This window comes from Denticeps clupeoides, chromosome 2 (assembly GCF_900700375.1).
Source record: "Denticeps clupeoides chromosome 2, fDenClu1.1, whole genome shotgun sequence".
NCBI classification, from domain to species: Eukaryota; Metazoa; Chordata; class Actinopteri; order Clupeiformes; family Denticipitidae; genus Denticeps; species Denticeps clupeoides.
The window spans coordinates 18,393,134-18,416,359 of NC_041708.1; the positions used below are offsets into that span (position 1 = coordinate 18,393,134).

The 23,226-nt window shown below is 44.5% G+C and overlaps 2 protein-coding genes across 2 annotated transcripts; both read left to right on the top strand.

The window, feature by feature from the left end:
• The first annotated feature begins 2,879 nt into the window (after positions 1-2,879).
• jam3a (junctional adhesion molecule 3a) lies at positions 2,880-12,577 on the top strand. Its single transcript, XM_028970793.1, has 9 exons — positions 2,880-2,976; positions 5,652-5,714; positions 6,442-6,555; positions 7,318-7,470; positions 9,928-10,130; positions 10,202-10,301; positions 10,375-10,504; positions 10,828-10,879; positions 11,009-12,577. Exons 1-9 carry the CDS (start codon positions 2,928-2,930, stop codon positions 11,042-11,044), a joined length of 900 nt encoding a protein of 299 aa, XP_028826626.1. The 5' UTR covers positions 2,880-2,927; the 3' UTR covers positions 11,045-12,577.
• Positions 12,578-16,673: 4,096 nt separating this feature from the next.
• Positions 16,674-23,154, top strand: vps26b (VPS26, retromer complex component B). The gene is made up of 6 exons (XM_028968695.1): positions 16,674-17,210; positions 17,288-17,444; positions 18,519-18,683; positions 19,750-19,925; positions 20,571-20,713; positions 21,771-23,154. The coding sequence occupies exons 1-6, from the start codon at positions 16,988-16,990 to the stop codon at positions 21,900-21,902; spliced, it is 996 nt and encodes a 331-aa protein (XP_028824528.1). The 5' UTR covers positions 16,674-16,987; the 3' UTR covers positions 21,903-23,154.
• The last annotated feature ends 72 nt before the right edge of the window (positions 23,155-23,226 follow it).

Below are 23,226 nucleotides of genomic sequence, written 5' to 3' on the forward strand. Positions count from 1 at the left end.
GTTTTTGTACCATTCTTTATTCATGGCTGTGTTCTGAGGCAAAATTGTGAGTGGGCCCACTACCTTGGATGAGAAGAAGCCCCACACATGAATGGTCTCAGAGTGCTTAACTGTTGGCATGAGACAGGACTGATGGTAGGTGCTCACCTTTTCTTCTCCTGACAATAATCCTAGTAATTTTTAAAAGTCTGTTCTTGATGTTTTTCTTGGAGAGAAGTGGCTTTTTTGCTGCCCTTCTTGACACCAGGACACACTCGAAAAGTCTTTGCCTCACTGTGTGTGCAGATGCCCTCACACCTGCCTGCTGCCATTCCTGAGCAACTCTGCACTGGTAGCACCCCGATCCTGCAGCTGAACCATCTTTGGGTGCCCCGAAGCCTTCTTCACAACACTTGAATGTCTCACCTTGAAGTTTTTGATGATCTGATAAATGGTTGGTGCAATCTTAGTAGCAGCAATATCCCTGCCTGTGAAGCCCTTTTTATGCAACACAAGGATGACTGCACGTGTTTCCTTGCAGGTTACCATGGTTAACAGAGGAAGAACAATGATTTCAAGCATCACATTTTAAAGCATCCAGTCTGCTATTCTAACTCAATCAGCATGACAGAATGATCTCCAGCCTTCTGCTTGTCAACACTGTCACTTATGATAATGAGAGGATCACTGATCACTCATCCTGTCCTTTTGTGGCAGGGCTGAAATGCAGTGGAAATTGGTTCCTTCGGATTAAGTTCATTTTCATGGAAAGGGTACTTTGCAATTTATCTGATCACTCTTCCTAACATGCAGCATATGCAAATTGCACACAAACAATTTGTGTGCAAATTGGACTAACTCGCATTACAACAAGATAGAGCTCGGACTAACTCGCATTACAACAAGATAGAGCTCCACTTGTGAGGCCAGTTGCAATAAGCATGACTCTGTAGCTGCAGACCGTCATTGGGCCCTCTCGCTGAGAGAGCTCACTGCTGGTGAGTAGCTACAGACTAGCACAGAGTTCTTTTCTCATTCCATGTTGATGTAAATGCATAAGCTGCCGCTTATTACATTTAACTGTATGCTGAAACATTTTTTGTTCCATAAGTCTTTTTGGTCTGCTGTCAATTGTCTCCCAAGCTGATCATGTCTGAGTGTGTTACACAATCTGTCCAGATGTTGATCTTTCTAGAAGATGCTTGTTCATATGAATCTGCTGTATTCAACTCAGAAGTTGATACAATATTCTTAACTGGTTAAGTGAGGCTCAGGAGGGGGACAGTGGTGGCCTAGCGGGTAAGGAAGCGGACCCGTAAAATGGTTGCAAAGTCAAAAGAAGATTACTTGTCATATTTTTGGTTTTTAAATTGAAGGTAGACAACTCAATGCAAATGTGCCATAGAAAAACTTGATCTGTCATAATAACCACATTGCATTATATCAAAATAAATCTATTTTAATTTTGTCACATCAGTTATCACTTGTACAGGTACAGCAGATGTGAATTAAATTCTTCATAACAGCACTGATAGGTGCTGACAAAAAATGTACATGCAATATAAAACAGCTGGATAAAGTGGCTCAATATGCACAGGTTAATGGGAGTCTGGTGGAAGAAACTGTCCCTCTAGCACTCGCACATATGTCAGTCTCCCAACATTTATTTGGGATGACACAAAAAATGACAGATTTTATGGCGTGTTACCCCATTTCAGGTCTACATAGTCCTGGAAAGACTCTAAATGAGTGTGACAAGAACACTTCAGATTAAAACGGTGCGAAGATGACAGCAGTGTTATGGGAAGTGGGAAATACTGCCACCAGCAGGTATTAGTTGTAATATTTGTGATTTGGGGTCATTTTAGCAAAAATGATGCAGTAGGATTAAAAACATGCAGCTCCGATGTGGTCAAGAGTAATATAGTTCAACAAACAATCTCTATATAGGTTGATATGGCAAAATATTTTCTTCGTCGGGTCATATGTCCTCCGTGTGTTATATGTCCTGTCCTGTCCAGTCTTGTGTGCTTTGTATCATTGTCTGTAATAAATCTGTTTCAAAGTCATGTGAATGCGTCCTCCATTACCATGCCGGCACATTCCATTTCCTCAAATCATTGTTCAGCCACTTTTGCTGTGTAGTCATAAAAGAATACTGCAGAACTGCCTTCTCGCTGCCTTCTTGCTCTGGTGTACCATGTCATGTCTTCCCCAGGTAAGCAATGCACATGAACCATAACCCAAAATGCACATAACCATCTACATTACAAGGAAGAATATGTGATTCATCAGACCAGCATACCTTCTTCCAGTTGTCCAGGTCTGATTGTAGGTGCTTTCGCTGGTGAACATGCCCCATACACAGCAAACAGGGACTCCTGTGTGCCATGACACTTTACTATCAGAATAAGCTGCACATTACTGCCCATAACTGGCTGTCTGGTTTCCTTCCTGGGACCATTTGTGGTAGTTTCCGACCATGGCAGACTGGGAAGAGTCTGATTCCCACATGCCAAATGGCGCTGTAATGATAATGTCAGGTTCTCTGTTATGTATTTAGCCCCCAGTCCGACTGTGGTTGAAAGGGAAAGGTTGTAAAAATGTGCTCTGAGCGTAATGATACTGTGTGGCGGGCAGATTCTTGGGTCTGAGTGTGTCACACTGACTGAAAGGACTGGCCTGGTCATTGGAATGACACAGGTCAGCAGCAAGCAGGCCTTTCCTGTCTTATAAATGTAAAATGTAAAACCACTTGCTATTCCAAATAAATGTAAATAAATGTAAAAACCAAAATAACGACTTGCGTTCACGCACAACAAAGATGACGACACGTGACTGACTGTTTCCGGTGGCCTTCTTTTCGCTGACGCCCTTATCTCCATGGCAACCCGTAAGCGGCAGCATCCAGCGGGCGCGAGGATCCCCGACGGAGCATCAGTTCCAAGATGGCGACGGTGCGGCGGACGGCGCTGTGGCTGCTTTGCTCGTTCCTCGGTGAGTACGTATCGGCTGACTGGCGAGCCGCCGTCCGTCACGGTCCGTCAGAGCCGTCTTCCGGCCCGGTCGGCGCGGGAGTGTGTTCTCACGCGGTAAAATTAGCAGGGAGCGCGGAACCGGATCGGACCTGTTTTTTTTTTTTTTTTTTTTTTTTACGGCTCTTTTAAATGCGGATCGGCTCCGCTGCGGACGTTCGGCCACGTTGTTCGCCGTGCCGGATCGGTTTACTCCGACTGCTGCACGGGATGCTCACCTTGGCATGTAGGGTCACGCCAATGTACCGCCCTGTCGTGGAGGGTTCGAGCTGAGACCCGCTCCGAGTTCCTGGCTGAGGTTTAGAATTTTTTTCCTGTTAGGAGGTTGGAGCATTACTTGGGAAAAGGTTATTTTAGGCACAGCCCTGGCTTGTTGTGTGCTTCTCTACTTTGCCTCTATAACATGGGAGTCATATTCCGTCTCTGTAGCTGTGGTTACATACAGTACAGGCCAAAAGTTTGGACACACCTTCTCATTCAATGTGTTTTCTTTATTTTCATGACCATTTACATTGGTAGATTCTCACTGAAGGCATCAAAATATGAATGAATAAGTGGAGTTATGTATTTAACAAAAAAAGGTGAAATAACTGAAAACATGTTTTATATTCTAGTTTCTTCAAAATAGCCGCCCTTTGCTCCAGCTCACCCCAAACCATCTCGATTGGGTTCAGGTCCAGTGACTGTGGAGACCAGGTCTCCACTTCTTGTTAAGTACATAACTCCACATGTGTTCATTCGTTGTTTTGATGCCTGAGAATCTTCCCATGTAAATGATCATGAAAATAAACATTTGGCCTGTACTGTATATTGCGAGATAAATTGTCCGTATGTACTCTAAAATTCTAGTCTTTTGTTGCTTCCTATTAATCACGAAAAAGCCAGTCAAAATAAATCACTGAAAGGCCGGAGTCACCCCAGCGCTCGTGCAAGTAAACTGTTGCAATCTATTACAAAATGTAAATCACGAATAAAACGTCAAGTTCTCAGGAATAATCGCTTATGAAAATGGGATCAGTTTGTCCGGGCTAATCAGCAATGTCAGTGAGTTACTGACTCGGCCCTGTCCAAAATCCGTATTAATCGAATGAGATGTTTCCTTCCTTTTGAGGAAGCCGTTTTTTTTTTGTCATTGTCATGCTCTGAGTACTAAAATGTGCTGAAGTCCAGCCAGACCGAGCTGCAGCCAGCACGAAGGGAACGGTTTAGTCGGGGGGTAGGAATAGAAACAGGCATCAGTGTTCCTGCCTCCTGACATTTTTTGGTATTCAGGACATTTCTCCAGGATTGTGCGTGTTGTGAGAGTCGCTCATTGTCCTTTAATTAGGTTCAACAGTGGGTTGTGCTCCCAGACAATGGGCCACGACGCCTCGTCTGCTTCACACTGCTCCAGTAACCCACATGGTGGGCGCATTACTAAATCATTCACATTTGTGGAGACGTTTTCCATTTTGATGTCAAATATTTTACTTTGTACTCCAGTTCTTCTCCCAAAAAAAAAATCTAAAACTACACCAAAAAAATAAGATGCACGCTGTAAGTGCACCAATCGAATTACTGCAAGCGGCTATACGACGTGTTGTAGGAACTTGCTTCCCAGTCTGGAGTCCAGCTGGCCAGAACATCCATGGCCATATTTGAGAGATTTTTTTTTTAAGTTGTTTAAGAGAAGAAGGACCCTTTCACTTTCAAATGCCTTTTGAGCCTGCCTCAGCCCCATATGAATTCTCCGGAAACACGTAGAGGTACGATGTCATTCTGATTGAATTAGAAGGGTGACAGGGTGACAGTGATTTGTAAGTTGTTCTGGATAAGAGAATCTGATAAATGTCGTAAATGTAACTGTATGATCATTTTAATACTTATCAGTGACAGAGTAATTAATGGCATTCTATTAATAATTTGATGTCAGTCCTTTGACCTAAAATGAATTGATTTGAGCAGTAAATTAAAATTATACATTGAAGCCACTTTGTACTTTTACTCAAGTAGAAATTTAAATAGAGGACTTTTATTGGAGTAAAATTTTGCCCAGGGCAGCTCTACATACATAGTCTGTGCACTTTGTGTACTTCATACTGTTCTATAGTCTGCTGTTGATTAAAAAGAAGTAAATTAATATGGTTCTTTTTACCCTTTCAGAGAAAATAGTCGTGGCTGCACTCTCATCATGTTGCAGCCTTCGGCAGGGAAAACCGCCTGCGATGGTCGTGTTGAAACTCCCTGAGTCATGTGACCCAGTCCAGCGGTTTAGACGAACTCATGTTTCCACTCCAGGGTCCTGAGAACTGAAATGCCCGAGGGACTGTTAACTCTTCACAATATGGAAAACATGGCCATGTTATCTGTCACAGGACTCACATCCTAGAAAACTGTTGACTTTACCTGCGGCCTGCTGTATGTGTCTCCTGCTGTTCTATGCTCTATGGGGTTTTGAAAATAGACATGGTTCAATAACAACCGTGGAGCTCAGCCTGGACTTCGTTGTTCTCCGGTCAAGCTGATGGAGGCACCGAGAAATATTGTGCCTTCTTAATTGCCCCTCGGGGACAAATAATGTTCTTTGAAATTGAAATTGTACCCATGATGCCATTTACAGTGCCTCTATTTAAGGCATTCATTTGCTCTGCACTGCAGGTCACATGTCTGCGGTGATACTCAGAACGACGGACTCAGCCGTGTGGGCAAACGAGTTCGACTGTAAGTTGACATTTCAATGATTTACTGCATCGTTTCGGTGGCTAAATCTGCCTGTCTTCGGGTTTCTGAACCCTTTGGAAGTGGGGTGGAGAGGTTTTTTTTTTTTTTGTGGATCAAGACAATGGGAATATAAGTAATCTCTGTGTACATGCAAAGTAGTTGGCTTTGTGAATCTTATTACTGTGTTAGGTCTGTGCATTTAGAGTTACTGAAATGTACTATTGTTAGTGTAATTTAGTGTTATCAACAAGTACTTCTGAGCCATCCCACCCAGTATGCATCAGTGTAATAAGATAACATGAGATAAAAATGATCCTTTACTAGTCCCACAAGTGGGAAATTGACTTTTTTTTGGCAAGATAAGAGCAAAAAAAAAAAAAAAAAATAGCACAAAGAACATAATACTTGCATCCATCCATGCTTATTACATCACATTACTGATATGTTTGTCTTTAGTAAGAAGAGAGATAGCATAAGATGATCCTATATTTCTCCCACAAGTGGAACATTTACAGCAAATTCAGCAAAACATTGGATAGAACATGATTCATTCAGATTGAAATATTGAATATAGTTCCCAGTTATGCTGCGTTGGTCATCACAGTTACGCAGAAATGGCACACTGGAAGAATTCTGTATTGTTGTAACAGAATTGACCTTCAGAATATTTGCAACATTAAAATAAAAAAAGAGATCTTTACTAACATGGATGTCCCTTTTTTTGCAGCTATTGAACTCACCTGCTTAATAGAGTCCATCTCAACAAACAACCCCAGAATAGAATGGAAGAAAATAAAAAACGGAGTTCCCAGTTACGTCTATTTCCAAAACAAAATTTCAGGTAATCCATGTTCCCTCAATATTTCCGTATGACACTTTATGACACTTTTTTGTGAAAGCATATTTGACCAAGAGTTGGATGAACTCAATTTCAGCATTGTTGGATTCAGCATCATATGTATTGTATTTAGTTTTTCTGTTGAATGGGCTGATTTGTTTGAAAGAGGAGGACAGTAAGATTGCCAGTATCCCTGATTTGTTATCATGAAGAATCTTCAAATTAATGATCAGACTAACAACCAACACCAATGTCACAGAGGGGAGTGGACCTCCGATATGGACACTCAACTATAGCTCCCGTCCACTGTCCCGCTTCGGAGTCAGGCTCCAACCTGGAGTTCACCCACCTCAGTTATAAAGTCATCTGAACATCGGTGTTGTCTCGGATGTACCGCTGAATCTATTATAAAAAATTAAATGCCAATAAATAACACGTACATAACTGAATCCCATGGTTTTTGAATAATAAATAAATAATGGAGTCTCACTGTCGTGGCGAACGTGGTAATGAACAATCCTGGTAGCAGTCACCTTTTGTTACGCTCGCTACCCCGGTACTTTTTTTTTTTTTTTTTTTTTTTTACCATTCATGTTCATTATCCTCCATGCAGTTGTTGCAGGAAGTAAAACGAGTAGAGTAGGCTAAAAGTAGGAGACATTTTTACTCCGGACGTTTGAGTACATTTGAAGGCAGACCCTTTTGTACTGCCATTTGTGTCTTTGCAGATGTGATGCTGTGCATTTGTTGTCATTTGCCATCTAGGTGATTTGGAGCACAGAGCACGTCTACGGGAGCCTGCTAACCTGCTGATTTTGAATGTGAGCAGATCAGATACTGCACAGTATCGCTGTGAAGTGGCTGCCATTGACGATCAGAAGCCTTTTGACGAAATTTTAATCAGTCTTGCTGTGAGAGGTAAGCTGTCTTACAGTATCTGTCACTGTCTCCACAATCTGTGTGGCTTCATATTCATTAATTATACTGAGGAGGTGAACTAGACACATCATTCATTTATCAGCACTTAAGGCCTGACTTTAATGGGACTATAAAAGACGTATCACATGGGGAGTGTTCACCGTCACACCAGGATTTACAGAAATAAACAGATAGAAAAGCTAGCACTTGCTAGATATCTGTATGTTGGAACTAACGACAAATCGCTATTTATTGGCGTGTGATTGTTTGTGATGAACTTAAACCTAAACTCCAGCAAGGCGATTGTGTGGTGTTATGCTGCTGTTTGGGTGGCACTGTGACTGAGCGGTTCGAGTCTTTGCATCACAGCACGGAGACCTGCGTTCAGTTCATGGGCGTCACCGTGAGTCTCCTCAGGTTCAAGTGGGTTTCCTTGCACAGTTCAGAGATATCCAGCCAAGGTGAACTGTTTGCGTAAAGCTGTCATTTTAGCTTTTATTAGTTTTAGTCCCACTCATAGTAGAGCATTTCAGTCTTGTCTTGGTCAGAATTATCCATGAATATTTTAGTCTAGTTTTAGTAATGCAATTCAATTTAACACAGTCAATATTGTCAACGTTGAAGTACCTAGTAGGACCACACATTCTGTTTTTATTTCCACTTCATTGTAAAGAAAGTGTGTCCAAACCCACCCACCACCATATATCTATGACCCACCACAAGCATCCTGAAATCTAAACCGTGCGAGAACAGGAATTAAGGAAGCGACATCATCTGTGTGACCAAACAGGAGACAGAGGAAACAGAAATACGATGAATAATATTAGCACGATGAAACGTCTTGTCTTGTTTAAGCCAATGAACATGAAGGGAAATTTTCGTTATATTTTCCTTTGGTAAACCACATTTAGTCTTGTTTTTATTAGTCAATAATATTAAATGATTTCATTTATTTCAATTTCATTATAGTTATTGTCACATGACCAGCATTTACGCTGCGTCTCCTCTCATTTCCGTAATGTCATAACGGTTCCTTGACAAAGATATTTCATCGAATATTTTGTTGACAACACGCTGTCCCCGGATGCGCCTGTTGTCCCCGGATGCGCTCCGGCAGCCATGACCATGAGTATTTAGCCATTGTAGAATGTGAGGAATTGCCAGGCGAACCGCAGTTTGGATCCGGACCCAGAAGCTGTCCCATACAGACCAGGATCTATCGCCAAAGCAGACCGTTGTAATATAACCTGACAGAACATGTATATTTTTTTCGGAGCAGCTTTTATAGACTTTTTGGTAGTGGCTTATTTTAGAAAACGCGTTTAGCTACACACGTCATACTCAAGTATGTGTGTTCCCTGCAACTTGACACTGAGGGCAGACAGAAAAGAGCTGAAATAAAGTAGAAACAGAAAAATAGTGATACATGAGAAAACAAAGTAAGAAGAAGATAGGTGAGATGGAGAAATGCAGAAATGAGGGAAAATGCCACTGAGAAATCTACAGGGAAAACAGAGCTTTTCTTGTGGAATGGACACTCATTTTTGTGACTTCTGAAAGGAAGTCAGTCACACAGCACTTGGGTAACTGCTGGGCCTCTCCAGATGCAATAGGTCAATCTCCAAGGAGACGTGGCCCTGAAAGAACGGTTTGTGAGAATTGACCTTTCCACTTTCTGGTTCCTAATGGTTCCTGAGGCAGCTTTCCCTGGTTTGAGCACAAGGAAAAAAATTGCGGGAGTTGCCTCTAAAACCGTTCAACTGTTTGAGGTTTCTTTTCTGTAAAAGTGGTTGAGACTGTTAAGTCAAAATTCTAAATTGAATCCCTTCGTTTTTCTCTATTTTTTTCTTTACTCTTATTTTGAAATGCAGCCATACTTTTTAAATGTAGACATGTTTTTTAACTCTACTTTATAAATTTGATTTGACAGTCCGGTATGAATTACTTCCAATGTTGATTCGATGAATAGACTACTTAATTATACATCACATTAAATAGTTATACATTAGGATATTAGTTGAATACCCCTGGCTTACAGGGTGTGCACGTTCACTTCAACCCGGATAAATACATGATGGGACTTAACTCTCTGTTTGGTAGTGCAGGATGGCTAAAATGAAGTTTCATGGAGCATTTTCATGGTGATTGAACATTGATTGTTAGCGTCTGAAAGTTGAGTCATGGCAACTGGACTTTCTTTCTTTAATGTAGAGACGTTTCATTCTGCATCCACAGAACTTTTGTCAACCATCTCTACATTAAAGAAAGAAAGTCCAGTTGCCATGACTCAACTTTCAGACAAATTCACCTGGATAACTGAGAATCTTCACAGACATTGATTGCTAGCATGTCTCAGATGGAACATTTACAAGTGTGGTCATGGAACGATCATGCTGGGGCTCGGCCATGGTCTCTCTACATGTGCTCATAGTAACCCTGTCTTTATGTGGTGTGCAGTAAGGCCAGTGGTGCCGAGGTGTACCGTCCCCATCTCTGTCACGGTGGGGTCCTCTGCAGAGCTGCGCTGCCTGGAGAACGAGGGCTTCCCTCTGTCCCAGTACCAATGGTTCCACAACAACGAGGAGATGCCTGAGGACCATAAGAGCAGTCCCAAGTTCCTCAACTCCTCCTACACCATGAACACTGACACAGGGACCCTGGTGAGTTTTGCCCTTTTAAAACATATATTTCACTCAGTAAAATTACATTTGCTTCCAACAAACCCCTCCAGAAATTCCGAGTGGTGAAGAAAAGGGATGCAGGACAGTACCACTGCCAGGCAAAAAATGAAGCTGGATACGCCCAGTGCAACCCACAGATGATGGAAGTCTGTAAGTTGGAAGACCCCTAACATTTTTTTTAGTTTGCACATTTGTAATCCCTACAATGAAAATATTTCTACAGACGATTTAGACGTCATGGGCATTTTCCTTAAAGTCCTGGGTGGAGTGGCTGCGGTGGTTGCCATGACCGCTGGCATGTGTCACGTGTGTAAAAAGGGATACCTCTCCTGTGAAAAACAGTCAGGACACAGGTGAGTGGTGGGGATAGTGACACATGAAAAATACAGAGCAGGATACATAGAAAAATGTTCAATACACAAACCAGTCTGCTTTGTAGATATATGCAGAGCTTTTTTTCTCAGTATACATATTGTCCTGACATGAATAAACTCATCAGCAGTTTCCGATCATTCTGTAAATAAAGAATGTTCTAAAATGTCTCCTAGTGGCTGATATGTCTCAAAAAAAAACTATCAATCATTTGAAATTGATGTTGATGTGCTGCTTTAGAACGGCCAATAGATCAGTATTCGGCTCTTTATGTTTGGTGTGTGGTTTTTTGTTTCTCTCGTAGCTATAAAGCTCCTCGACAGGATGACAGGATGGACTACATCAATGCAGATGAGGTGAGGAATGTCACTGTCCTCAGAAAGAAACATTTGCACTTCTGCTCAGCACAGTTTGGATTCATAACTAAACCACTTTATTATGTTTGGCTACAAAATAATAAAACCAATCTTTATTATTCACCGCAGGGGCATTTCCGCCACAAATCATCTTTTGTCATTTGACTAAAGCGTGAGATGGGGGCGTACAAGAAGGAGCGTGTGGAAGCCAGACTATTCTGCTTCAGATTATATTGTCTATGTGAAATCTCAGCGGTGCATAAACCCTTACAATCTATAAGCTGACCAACGTTGTAGGTTCATGTAACTTTATATGGTACCAGTTCAACCTCCCTCTTTTCATTTCAATTAACCGTAAGTACCTACTCAAAGCCAATTTCTATATAATGTGCCATGCCAAGACTGTTTTATTGTGGTCAGTGTTGACATTGAGCTTAGTTATAGTAAGTATCTGCAGACAGTGAATTCATGATCCTTGACCCGGAGTACTCTGGTTGTGTTTGTCAGGGTCTTGTGTTTTTTGGGTGGCTATAGGTGTTGTCAGTTTGAGGTGCAATCCAACACCAGTGTAAAGACTACAGGTTTTAATTGTGCCGTGTAATGCCAACGTCCTTCTTAATTGGTTTCATTTTTGAAATAACTGTACATACATGTCATGCACTTGTGATTTTTCACAGTGCCATGTCTGTGTAAAAAGTGACCTTTTATGCTTTCTAATTATTTGATAGATTTTGGACATATTGTCCAGTGATTTCTGACTGTTCTGTTGTCATGTTTATACTCCAATGCTGGTCGAATGATGAAATGGCTGGATGAGTGAGAATGGCGCTCATGAACAATGCTTGATCACTCAGACCAGTATTTTTTATTCAGTTGTCTGAAAACATTGAGTGCTGGAGGGGGTGGACTTTTTTAAATGTCTCTCATTCCTGTAAAGAAACCTGTCATACGTTGTCAATGTTACGAGAATAGTTGTACGTTTGTGGTGCAAGATGCTCTATCAGAGGTTTTGACAATGTTCATTTTTTTGGATTGTTCAGTACCTCAGGAACTTCTGTAAAGTAAAGTTCATGCCATTTAGTTTTTTTAAGATGTAGCTGTCACATGGTCTTTTATTTTTAATTTAGTTTTCAAAGAAATTCTTTATATATAAAATTCATAAAAATATGTACTTCTCCAGCCTAACTCCTGTTGGTATTGCAACATGCTACAATATACAGTTATTAATAAAAATGCAGTTATTGTATTACATTTTTGAGATATTGAAGAAGTTACAGGTTAAATGTGCTGTTTTTGCATTTGTGCATGGATTTAACCAATATCCGCTATACTATAAAGATGAATGTATATGGGGGGTCATTAAAATTCATTGTTTATTTGATGGTTAACCAAATTTATCCGCTTGGGATTTTTACACAGTTGTTCCCAATTTGAACTTTATTTACATCAAAATTAATATTTAATGATCCTTTTTGAAGTCTATTTTATTATGAAACGATTGATTTAGTAACTGAATAATGCTGGGCAGTTACAGGTTAAGTTTATGAGTTTACAGTGATTGACTAGAACCTACAATCAATTTTTTGAAGACCCTCAATATGTAATGCCGTGTGCTCAAACTGCAGGAAATAAGTAATGAAGACAATGCAAATAATTTTTTTCCCCATTTTCAAATAAAACTATCTATTCAAAATGAAATTGAGGAGTCGTGTTTTAGAATGCCGCATTTCCACATGCAAATCATGTTTCACTCTCCTTAGGTCTCATCAGAGTCCCTTGTCTTTGTAAGAAAATTACCTTCTTGTCGGAATCTTTGCTCAGACGTAATAAGACTTAACTGGAGCACCCATGCCCATAAAGACAAGCATTTTCACATTGCTTAGATTATTTTGGGGTAATGCTTTTAGGAAAATTCTGCAAGGGCTTCTTATTAGATTCTTAAGTCAAAATTACAGGTTTTAATCAATCTCTCCTTCCTCTTGATTTCAGAGTCCGATTTGGTGCTCTGTATTGGTCACGTGACAGTGTGTCTGTCACGACTATGGACTTACGGGGGAAGGAAGCGCAGAGGTCTGACATACTGGGAAGGGGTTTTTATTATTAACTAAACAATAAATACAAATAAACAATGGCGCGGTGGCCGAAAACGATTGAACTTAAATAAAGAAAAACTAAAACTAACCCGTAGGCATGTGGCGATTGCCAGAACTGAAAATACTCAGACACGGTTACAATGTCAAGTTCAAAAAAATGCCGGAGATCTAGAAGGGGCGGAAACTTCCGGCATTTATGGGGCGTCAGGATTGGAGTCAGGTGTGGAGCCCAGCTGCAGGCAATCCTGACAGAGCCCCCCCTCCAAGGGCTACGTCCTCGGAGCACCAACAGTACCATCAGTGGAGGCGGCGGGGCGGACAGCGGCAACCACAGGGCTCCTGCCCTGCTGTATCCTCCCCTTGGAGGACCCGGTCCCTCGGGCTGGTTCCCCGGCGTGGTCAGGCGTGGCGACCCCGGTCCCTCGGCCTGGCTCCCCGGCGTGGTCAGGCGTGGCGGCCCCGGTCCCTCGGCCTGGCTCCCCAGCGTGGTCAGGCGTGGCGGCCCTGGTCCCTCGGCCTGGCTCCCCGGCGTGGTCAGGCGTGGCGGCCCCGGACCCTCGGCCTGGCTCCCCGGCGTGGTCAGGCGTGGCGGGCCCGGACCCTCGGCCTGGCTCCCCGGCGTGGTCCCGCATGGCGGGCCCGGACCCTCGGCGTGGTCCCGCGTGGCGGGCCCGGACCCTCGGCCTGGCTCCCCGGCGTGGTCCCGGGTGGCGGCCCCGGACCCTCGGCCTGGCTCCCCGGCATGGTCCCGCGTGGCGGCCCCGGACCCTCGGCCTGGCTCCCCGGCGTGGTCCCGCATGGCGGCCCCGGACTCCCGTACCTGCACACAATATTCAGGGCCGATCCATCTGGGTACGTGTGGGCCCTGTCTCCACATGTCCCCTCTGACACGTCTTGTGTCACCCCCTGCACCGCGCAGGGAGATTGTCCCAGAGCCTCCGGCAACTGTTCCAGGCACCCCAGGCTGGTGCCTTCTGGGACTATGCAGCCCCTCTCGCTGCACGGCCCTGGTGCCAAGGGGGGGGCATTGCCAGACCATCCGGCTAGCCCCTTCTGCGTCCGTTGGGACAAGCAGGCCCTCTTCCTGCCTGTCCCAGCTGGGTCCTCATGCCTACCCGGGGGCTCTATAGCGCTCCACCCCTCTGGAGGCGGACGCAGGCCCATGCCTGGCCCGCCCTCCTCATCGGCTACCGGAGGACCCAGCTCAATCGCTTCCCCACCTACCCAGCCAGGATCTCGGGAGGAGCGACCTTCTCGTCGCCCACCAGTGCTGGGTCTTCTTGCCCCGGATCCTGACTGGCACTGAATGTGGTGGAGGGGCAGAGTTCGATCCCAGGCTCAGGCCCTAGCCGATCAAACTCCGCCCTCAGTCTCTGCTGGAAGTCCCGAAAACTCCTGTCTGTCTCTCCCTGCTGCCAGAGGGCTGCGCTCCAGCCCCATGCCGACCCAAGCAGACACGCGAGGATGGTGGTGGTCTTATCGGTGTCTGCTGCCCCACTGAAGGGTCCCGGGACAATTGGGCTGTCCCACACGGGGCTGGGCTCGTGGGTGGAGATGGTGGTAGGTGTGTGGTGTGGAGGGGGGTGGACGTCTTCTCCAGCAGGTGTGGGCGCTGGTGCTGCGCTGCCATTTCGCTGGGGAACATCCGGGCAGAGGGAAGGCGGGTCGGCGACTGGAGCAGGAATGGAGGATTCCCTGCGAGGCAGTCCCGGCAGCGCAGTTGCTGGCTGGCGACCTCCCGTCGCCCTCTTCCACCAGCTTTCCTCACACTGCTGGGAGGGACGTGGGTCATCACGGACGTCGCGATGATCTCGGACACGCACGCTGGGCGGAGCCATCCCGGCAACGACCGCCCACCAAAAATCCACGTCATCATCGCTTTCGTCATCCGCGCGATAAGCTCCCATGGGCAGTACTCTGGCCATTCGGGCTGGAGGCTGCCCACCTCCTCGCTGGAGGAACGCCGCCGTTGTTGCCGCTTCTCACCCCCCTGGAATTGACGTGGGTCCCCACGGACCTTGCGACGATCGTAGACTGGCGCGATGGGCGGAGCCCAACTCTCGTCTCCCGTGCTCTCGTCGTCGTCCGTGTCGTCCCAGTCCCAGTCCCTTGCCAGCAGAGCGCAGAGTTCTTGGCTCGACATGCCGAAGATCGTGGGGGTCGCATCTTCTGCGCTCGCTGCCCACGTCACTTCCTCGCTGCTGCCGACACCAACGTCATCGCTCCGCCCACTCAGCCGCCGACGTTGTCGCTTCCGGCTTCTGCAGCCGGGCTGGGAAGGGGTTTTTATTATTAAATAAACAATAAACACAAATAAAGACGGGCGCAGTGGCCGAAAACGATTTAACTTAAACAAAGAACACAAACTAACCCGTAGGCGTGTGCCGATTGCCAGAACTCAAATTACCAACATGCACACTGTTGCCAACTGAAGGATTGGAGTCAGGTGTGGAGCCCAGCTGCAGGCAATCCTGGCAGTGTCACAGGTCAGATTTCAACAAAATTCAGAATCTTTCTGAACGCTGCTTTGTCAGGTGCGGCTCAAAATTGCTCCTTAGGTGCTAAAACAGCAGCGCAGTGCTGGTTGCATTTCAGTCTGGAACTAACACTGGTACTCGTAGAAATAGTCTTTTTTTTTCTCTATGTTAAAAGAACAATAACCACAATAAAGCTGTTACTAATCCAAAAAACATCTAGGAAATCAGTTAGCTGCTATATCAAGTTGTGAGAATAATCGAATGGGTATGGTTCCCATAGTTGTGGTTCCCAGTGTTTGCAATGACGAAACTGGATGGCCTAGCGGTTAAGGAAGCAGCCCCGTAATCAGAAGGTTGCGGGTTTGTATCCTGATCCGCCAAGGTGCCACTGAGCAAAGCACCGTCCGCACACACTGCTCCCCTGGCGCCTGTCATGGCTGCCCACTGTGCTGTGTGTGCTGTGCTGCAGTGTTTCACAATGACAATCACTTCACTTTCACTTTCAAAATCACACCCATATGGTTGTATATAATATTGTTATAAAGGTGTGCTTTTGGTTCACTTGATCCTAACTTTTATACATAGATGCCTCACAAAATCATGTAACGTAGGTAGAAAGGTAAATATAAAACAAAACAAATGATTTAATGATATGGTTGAAATTAATAAAGCTTTACTGCAATAATCATGGTCAAATGATAAGATCTCAATATGAATACTTTCTAATTCATCTTCAGTTGTAATTTAAAACATTCATGACACTCATAATGGACAAATCATCATGAACCCTGCACTGACACCAATTGCAGGCTTACTCTACCCTTGAAGGGGGTCCCTGTATCACTCTGTATCACTCCTTCCCAAGGTTTCTTCCTTTCTTTTTTTTTCTCTCTGTCCTATAGTTATGTTAGAGTTTTTCTTTGTGTGCAGAAGGGCCAAGTGCGGGGGGTGTCAACTGTAAGGCCTTCCAAAGCCCAATGAGACATACTGTATGTGCTTATGGTCAATATAAGAAATAAATGTTGTTGTGTTTATGAAGGGTAATCCCTACGCTATCTGTTTGGGATCCTACAACGGTTATCACAGCCAAAATCAGCACAAAAACGAGGCATTTCTTCAGACAAGCCACTCACAATATGGCGGCGACGTTGACGTACGATGCTGCTCGTCACGACACGTCTCTTTACGTCCGCGGCAGGGCGTAGAGGGGATACCGCGCATGTGCATTTTCTGGCCCGGAAGTAAATGTAACTGTCAGCCGGTGGTGCTCTTGGGAGGTGCGAGGTGCGTTGTAGTACAGTGTGTGTAAACAGTTGGCTGCGTAGGGAGCAGGAATGAAGACTGGCGGCCCGGTAGCGGCCTCGTGTGAGCTTCACTGATCACAGAGGAACTAAATCGCAAAAACAAAAGAAGAAGAAGAACACTACGCCGCTCGATGAATTGAGGCAGAGCGATACGGGGATCTGTTGAAGGGTTGGAGTACATCATCATCATCATCATCATCACCGGGAGGCGCCTTGGCCGAACAGCGGTCAGCTATGAGCTTCTTCAGCTTCGGACAGAGTGCTGAAGTAGACGTGGTGTTAAACGACGCAGAGACGAGGAGGAGAGCTGAGCACAAGACGGAGGATGGCAGGAAGGAGAAATGCTTTCTGTTCTACGACGGCGAGACGGTGAGCGGCAAGGTCAACGTCTCGCTGAAGAACCCGGGGAAGCGGCTGGAACATTACGGCATCAAAATCGAGTTCGTCGGGCAGATCGGTAAGTAGAATAGATCGTAAAGGCTCGGCGCGCCGACCCAGCCTGCAGTGAAGGATCCTCCCGCCTTCCCCACACAGAGCTGTACTACGACCGAGGGACGCACCACGAGTTCGTGTCACTGGCGAAGGACCTGGCGAGACCCGGGGAGCTGACTCTCTCGCAGTCCCTCGACTTCGAGTTCACCCACGTGGAGAAGCCGTACGAGACGTACACGGGCCAAAACGTCAAGCTGAGGTAACCACGAGTCCGCACCACACGCAGTGGCGGGCACATCCAACACTTTTACGTAATCGGAAGGTCGTGGGTTCGAGTCCCGACCCGCCAACTGCCACTGAGGTCCGCTTGATGAAGGTACCGTCCCCACGCACTGCTCACCAAGGGTGATGGTTAAATACAGAGGACACATTTCGCATGGCAGATAAATGAAGTATTATTATTTAGGGGTCTGTGGGTTGGTTTTCATGGTCATGACAAGTGCTGAAAAAGTCCAATTTACCCTGACAACCCAGTGCGGGATGTGTAGTTTTGTACAGTAAAGCAGTGACGATAAGACACCATTGGGGCAGAAGGTTGCCGGTTCGAATGCCGATCCGCCAAGGTGCCACTGAGGTGCCAGCGTTCCCACACTCTGCTCCCCGGGTGCCTGTCATGGCTGCCCACTGCTCACCAAGGGTGATGGGTTTAAAGGTCTGGAAACAAACTGGCTGCAGACATCCAGCAGTGTAGCTTCTCAGATTTGCCACTAAACTGCACAACATTCTGTCAAAATAACGAGGTTTACATGACGGAAGAGTGTTTCTGAAACATGGATCCCACTGGATTGTGGGAGATTTCGTCTCTGGGGCGCAGAACATTCTTATCGCAGTGACCGTGAAGCATGGCGGTGGGGTGTGTCATGCCTCAGCCTTGTGTGTTTGAATAAATACCAGTGAGCAGTCTGTAAGAAATATATATGTGCAAATTGAAGTTGTTGCCATGGCGGCCGTGTCCTAGAACTTAACTGAAAAGCTGTGGACTGATGTCAGAAGTGCAGGGCATGCTTGTGTTGAACCTGTCAATTATTACACTTTTAGGCTTCATTTATGGATTTAGCATTTTTAAATGTGCTGTGTTATGCATTTTGGTGATCAGTTCATCATTTGCTTAACTGTTCACAGTTAGACATTTTAGAATGCTATTCTATTTAATTTATGCCAGAAGGTCTTGTCCAGTCCTCCTTACCAAGATGAGCAAGACGTTCTGCAAAGTCCAGACTTGTGGAAAACTCCCACATCACACGATGTGTTTTCTGTTGTCTTTTTGTCAAAGGTATTTTCTTCGTGCAACCGTCAGCAGAAGGCTAAATGACATCACCAAGGAGATGGACATTGTGGTTCACACGCTGAGCTCCTACCCCGAGCTCAACTCTTCCATAAAAATGGAAGTGGGGATTGAAGATTGCCTCCACATTGAGTTTGAGTACAACAAATCCAAGTACGTTCTTTATGTGCTCCTCGTGTCTCTTCAGGAGGGATGGGCCTTCCACATTTTTTCCATGATACATTACTGCAGACACCAATACACATTCTGATACAAGTGAAGTTTTTTGCTTTAATATCATTGTTGTCGCTATGGAGACGTGTCTATGCAAGTTCTCTCTATTCATAGATTCTTTTTCTTGCCCTTTGGCTGCTCCCAGCAGATCAGCTGGTCTTGGTATCTTGTGTTATCTTTAGTTAAGATCTTTATTTTATGAACACAGTATGACTTTCAGAGCATAAAAAAGGTCAAAGAAAAAAAAAAAAGAGGTCTATTCGTGAGATAAATCTGCCAATGCTGCGAGCTCCACATTGCTGTCAGATCTTGTGCAAAAAGTAGTCCGATTTGCCCGCAGTCCTCCATCTCGGTTTCAGAGCTGGCTTCCTTTCTATCGGTCGTGTTAATTCACCGCGGTGTGAGCGGAGCAGTGCTTGCTGAGGCCTGCATGCCATACAAAACGTGTCGGCCCCATCCCAATTCTTCCTTTTCGATGTCAATGTCGTTCAAGAAAATGTGTGACTGGCCGAAGTCCCCTGGACTGTGATGGTGGGTGTGGGGAAAACCAGGAAACCAGGGTTAAATAATATCAAATAAAGAAAGGACTAAACCTGCGGGCATGAACGGGAATTAAAAATAGCAAAGATAACCCCCAAGCCAATTCGCCAGGTGTACAACGCCCACCCTACAAATATAGTAACCCCAAAATGAACCAGTATCCCCCCTCGAGTGAAATGTTGGTGCCCTGGCGCGGTCTAGCTGGAGCTGGGAAGCAGGAAACGGGAGTTTTGCATGGTTGTTTGGTAAGCCAGTGTTATTACAGAAAACGGAACATGGAACGGGGAGCCCTGCGTGGAATGAGTTACGCATATATTAAGGTGTCAGCCGGACGGCGGAACAACCGCATTAACGGCTCACCGGGCACGGGGCTCATCTCCACACGCGTTAACATCTCACGGGGAACCTGACGCTGAGAAGCAGCCGACCCATCACAGTGATTCCTCCGTCCTGTTCTTCACTCCAGGTACCACCTGAAGGATGTCATTGTGGGAAAGATCTACTTCCTGCTTGTGAGGATAAAGATTAAGCACATGGAGATCGACATCATCAAGCGAGAGACCACGGGCACTGGACCCAGTGTTTACCACGAGAATGACACCATTGCCAAATATGAAATTATGGATGGGGCACCAGTGCGAGGTACTTTCAAAAGGTTTTTTTTTTATATGAGCTGTGCAGCACAGAGAGCTGTTAGGACTGATTGTTATTCACCGTAGCAGATTGTAGGAAAGCAAAGACTTGCAACAAAATCCTGGTCAGAAGACACGTTGGTGTCTTATTAAGATGGTTTTGGGTCTGTTTGTGAGCCATGACAGCGGTGCACCAGCATGTTCCATTTACGGCATTTACCAGACGTCCTTATCCAGAGCAACTTACCATCAGTAGTTACAGGGACAGTCCCCCCTGGAGCAACTTAGGGTTAAGTGTCTTGCTCAGGGACACAATGGTAGTAAGTGGGATTTGAACCCGGGTCTTCTGGTTCATAGGCAAGTGTGTTACCCACTAGGCTACAAGTGCATGTTGTGTGATGTACTTTACTTTTACTACCAATATATTTGTAATAGAATCTGGGAAACGATTTCAAGAAATTTCAAAGAAAATGTAATAGAAAAATAATAATTCCATCAATAATTGGCATGCTTAAAATCATTATTAAATCCCAAATCCTGAAACAAATTCTAGTGATAATGTGTTGTTGTATGGTCTAATAGCACCACTATTGAGTTGATCCGCGTATGTGAGCTGAAATGGGGAAAATATTGATCTCTCTCTCTCTCTCTTCAGGAGAATCCATACCCATTCGATTATTTCTCGGTGGTTACGAGCTGACGCCAACATTGAGGGACATCAATAAGAAGTTTTCGGTTCGGTACTACCTCAACTTGGTGCTTATCGATGAGGAGGAGCGGCGCTACTTCAAGCAGCAGGTACTGGCCACTTTTTGTTTGCAGTCTTGTTGTGCAGCTTTTTTTTTTTTTTTTTTTGCTTACTGGAAAGATGAATTCCCATTTTGTGTCTATGACAGAATTATGGCCAACAGCATGTTTACTTTATTGATTTTTACTTTGTTATATTTTAAGGGCTACTGTAATCTGACTCTAGTCTCAGATGTTTATTTAATTTTTCAGACAGCTTCAGACTTTCTAGCCTCATAAGGAAATAGCTCAAATAAACATAACATAAATAACATAAACCTTATTATTTAACCTTAACAAAAGCATAACAGCTAAGAGATTATGCAAGTGATATTTGATGGAAATCCAGTCAGTTCTACTTTCTCTGACCTGATAGTGCTGAAGTGTGCTGTGAACTCGGCAGTCAAGGGGGTCGTCTCCCTTCGCCATAGTAGAATAACTGGTCTGGTTGTCTGCATTATTGCTTTGGCGACATTTTATGCTTGATGCCCTTCCTAACACAACCCTCCCCATTGGGACCAGCTCCTAGAAACACATGGTCATGTGAATAATCGGAATCTACAACCCACACAAGTGGCTCAGGTAGTGCAGCTGTGGCAAGAAGGTTTGCTATGTCTGTCAGTATAGTGTCCAGAACATGGAGGAGCTAACAGGAGACAGGTCAGTACATCAGGAGACGTGGAGGAGGCCGTAGGAGGGCAACAACCTAGCAGCAGGACCACTAACATCGTCTTTGTGCAAGGAGGAACAGGAGGAGCACTGCAAGAGCTCTGCAAGATTTGCCTTGTCAATTTGCCAGGGAGGTCATACAGACACGTGGAGGCCACACACCACTACTGAGCCTCATTTTGACTTGTTTTAAGGACATTACATCAAAGTTAGATCAGCCTGTAACTTTAATTTTGAGTGTGACCTCCATGGTTTATAAATTTGATTTTCATTGATAATTTGTGTGTAATTTTGTTGTCAGCACAGTCAGCTATGTTTTTGTGTACCCTATATTTTTTGGAGCAGTGTATATTGATGGTTGGTGTTGTGAATAATGCTCAACTTTCCCATGTTTTTACAGGAAATCATTCTGTGGAGGAAAGGGGACATTGTTAGAAGAAGCATGTCCCAGCAGGCCGCCATAGCCTCTCAGCGCTTTGAGGGGTCCAGCTCAGAAAAAACGTCAGAACAAGTGAAGCAGGACAGTGGATAAGCCGGGACTGTTTCCAGAGCCTCCCTGCTCTTAACCTACCACTGTCCAGGTAGACAAGTTAGTCTAGTGCAGTCACAGTTGCTTAATAAAAAGGGATGAGTAGGGAACGCAGGAAATGCTGCAGTGTTACTCAGGGTGTTCCGTTATATGGAGTTTTGTATTATGCAATGGGTGGGGGGGGGGGTCGAGGGTCTGTGTTCTCCACAAGCTGTTTTGTCTCCCAAATGAAGACTGTGTGTGCTTAGGACAGCTCCAATCAAATCTAGACAATACTAAAAGGCATAGTGGTGTACACTGAAACATTCCAGTCACTTATATTCCCACATGACATCTCTATAAATGTAGTCATTTATAAGAAGACTATTTTTGCACTAACAATTTCCACCCGCTTTACTTCATCTGCTTCCTGTAGCCATTACACAGAATGTGCACTGAAGGAATAATTCTGCATTGTTCTGAATAATGCACTGTTGTCTGATTTTTAAGAGTTTTGTGACATGCTCCAGATAAATGTTTAAAGATGCTCTGCTCCTGTCTATAATTACACTGTGCACTGCAGGGACATGCGGCCGCTGGTTTTACTGTCTTCTTTCATCGATGTTGTTGATTATTATACCGCAGTGCATTCAGAGGGGGGCGTTCAAAAGAAATCCTGGGATTGACAGCATCTCAAGATATCATCGCTCTGGTGCATCTCTTTATGCATCAGTCCACCTTATTTCTTTGCTTCATTGTACAGAATCATGTGACCAACTGCAACTGAACTTCCTTAAGAGCTGGATCAGAGACTAACTAATTAATCCATGCTGTGGTATAATCACAGTGATGTATATTGTGTTAAAAGCATATCATTTGGTTCACTTATAACCAAAGGCATTCACTAATAATGTGTTATTTTAAAGAAAACTTTTTTTTATGGGGCTGTGGGTCAGTGGTGGTTAAGGAAGCGACCCCATAATCAGAAGGTTGCCAATCACTTCACTTGATGAATTTTCTCGCAAAGATCATTCAAATGGAAAACTATGTGTGGGAAATAACATTTTGAAAAATGGGTGACCTATATTAATGAACAAATAATTCTTCATATTATGAATGCTTGTCCCAACATATACAATTGTTATGGTTGTCTGAACTGTTTTAAATGTTTCACTTGCATGAAAGTGCTCGTCATCTCCAAAGAGTCAGCTCCATTAATGTAATGTATCTTTTTTTTTGTGTTTGCCACATTAGAAATATACAATGATTTTAGTAACCTTGTGAAATGCTTTTTTTGTTTTTTTGTAAATTCAATAACTTATTTCATTGATATTTGACACTTTGATTA

What these genes read in the sequence shown, in the direction of transcription:
- jam3a (XM_028970793.1), top strand. Translation starts at nt 2,928, where the DNA reads ATGGCGACGGTGCGGCGGACGGCGCTGTGGCTGCTTTGCTCGTTCCTC. An exon ending in GTGGGCAAACGAGTTCGACT is followed by an intron (nt 5,715 to 6,441) that starts GTAAGTTGACAT and finishes CTTTTTTTGCAG; the next exon opens with CTATTGAACTCACCTGCTTA. An exon ending in TTTCCAAAACAAAATTTCAG is followed by an intron (nt 6,556 to 7,317) that starts GTAATCCATGTT and finishes TTTGCCATCTAG; the next exon opens with GTGATTTGGAGCACAGAGCA.
- vps26b (XM_028968695.1), top strand. Translation starts at nt 16,988, where the DNA reads ATGAGCTTCTTCAGCTTCGGACAGAGTGCTGAAGTAGACGTGGTGTTA. An exon ending in GGCCAAAACGTCAAGCTGAG is followed by an intron (nt 17,445 to 18,518) that starts GTAACCACGAGT and finishes TTTTTGTCAAAG; the next exon opens with GTATTTTCTTCGTGCAACCG. An exon ending in TTTGAGTACAACAAATCCAA is followed by an intron (nt 18,684 to 19,749) that starts GTACGTTCTTTA and finishes TCTTCACTCCAG; the next exon opens with GTACCACCTGAAGGATGTCA.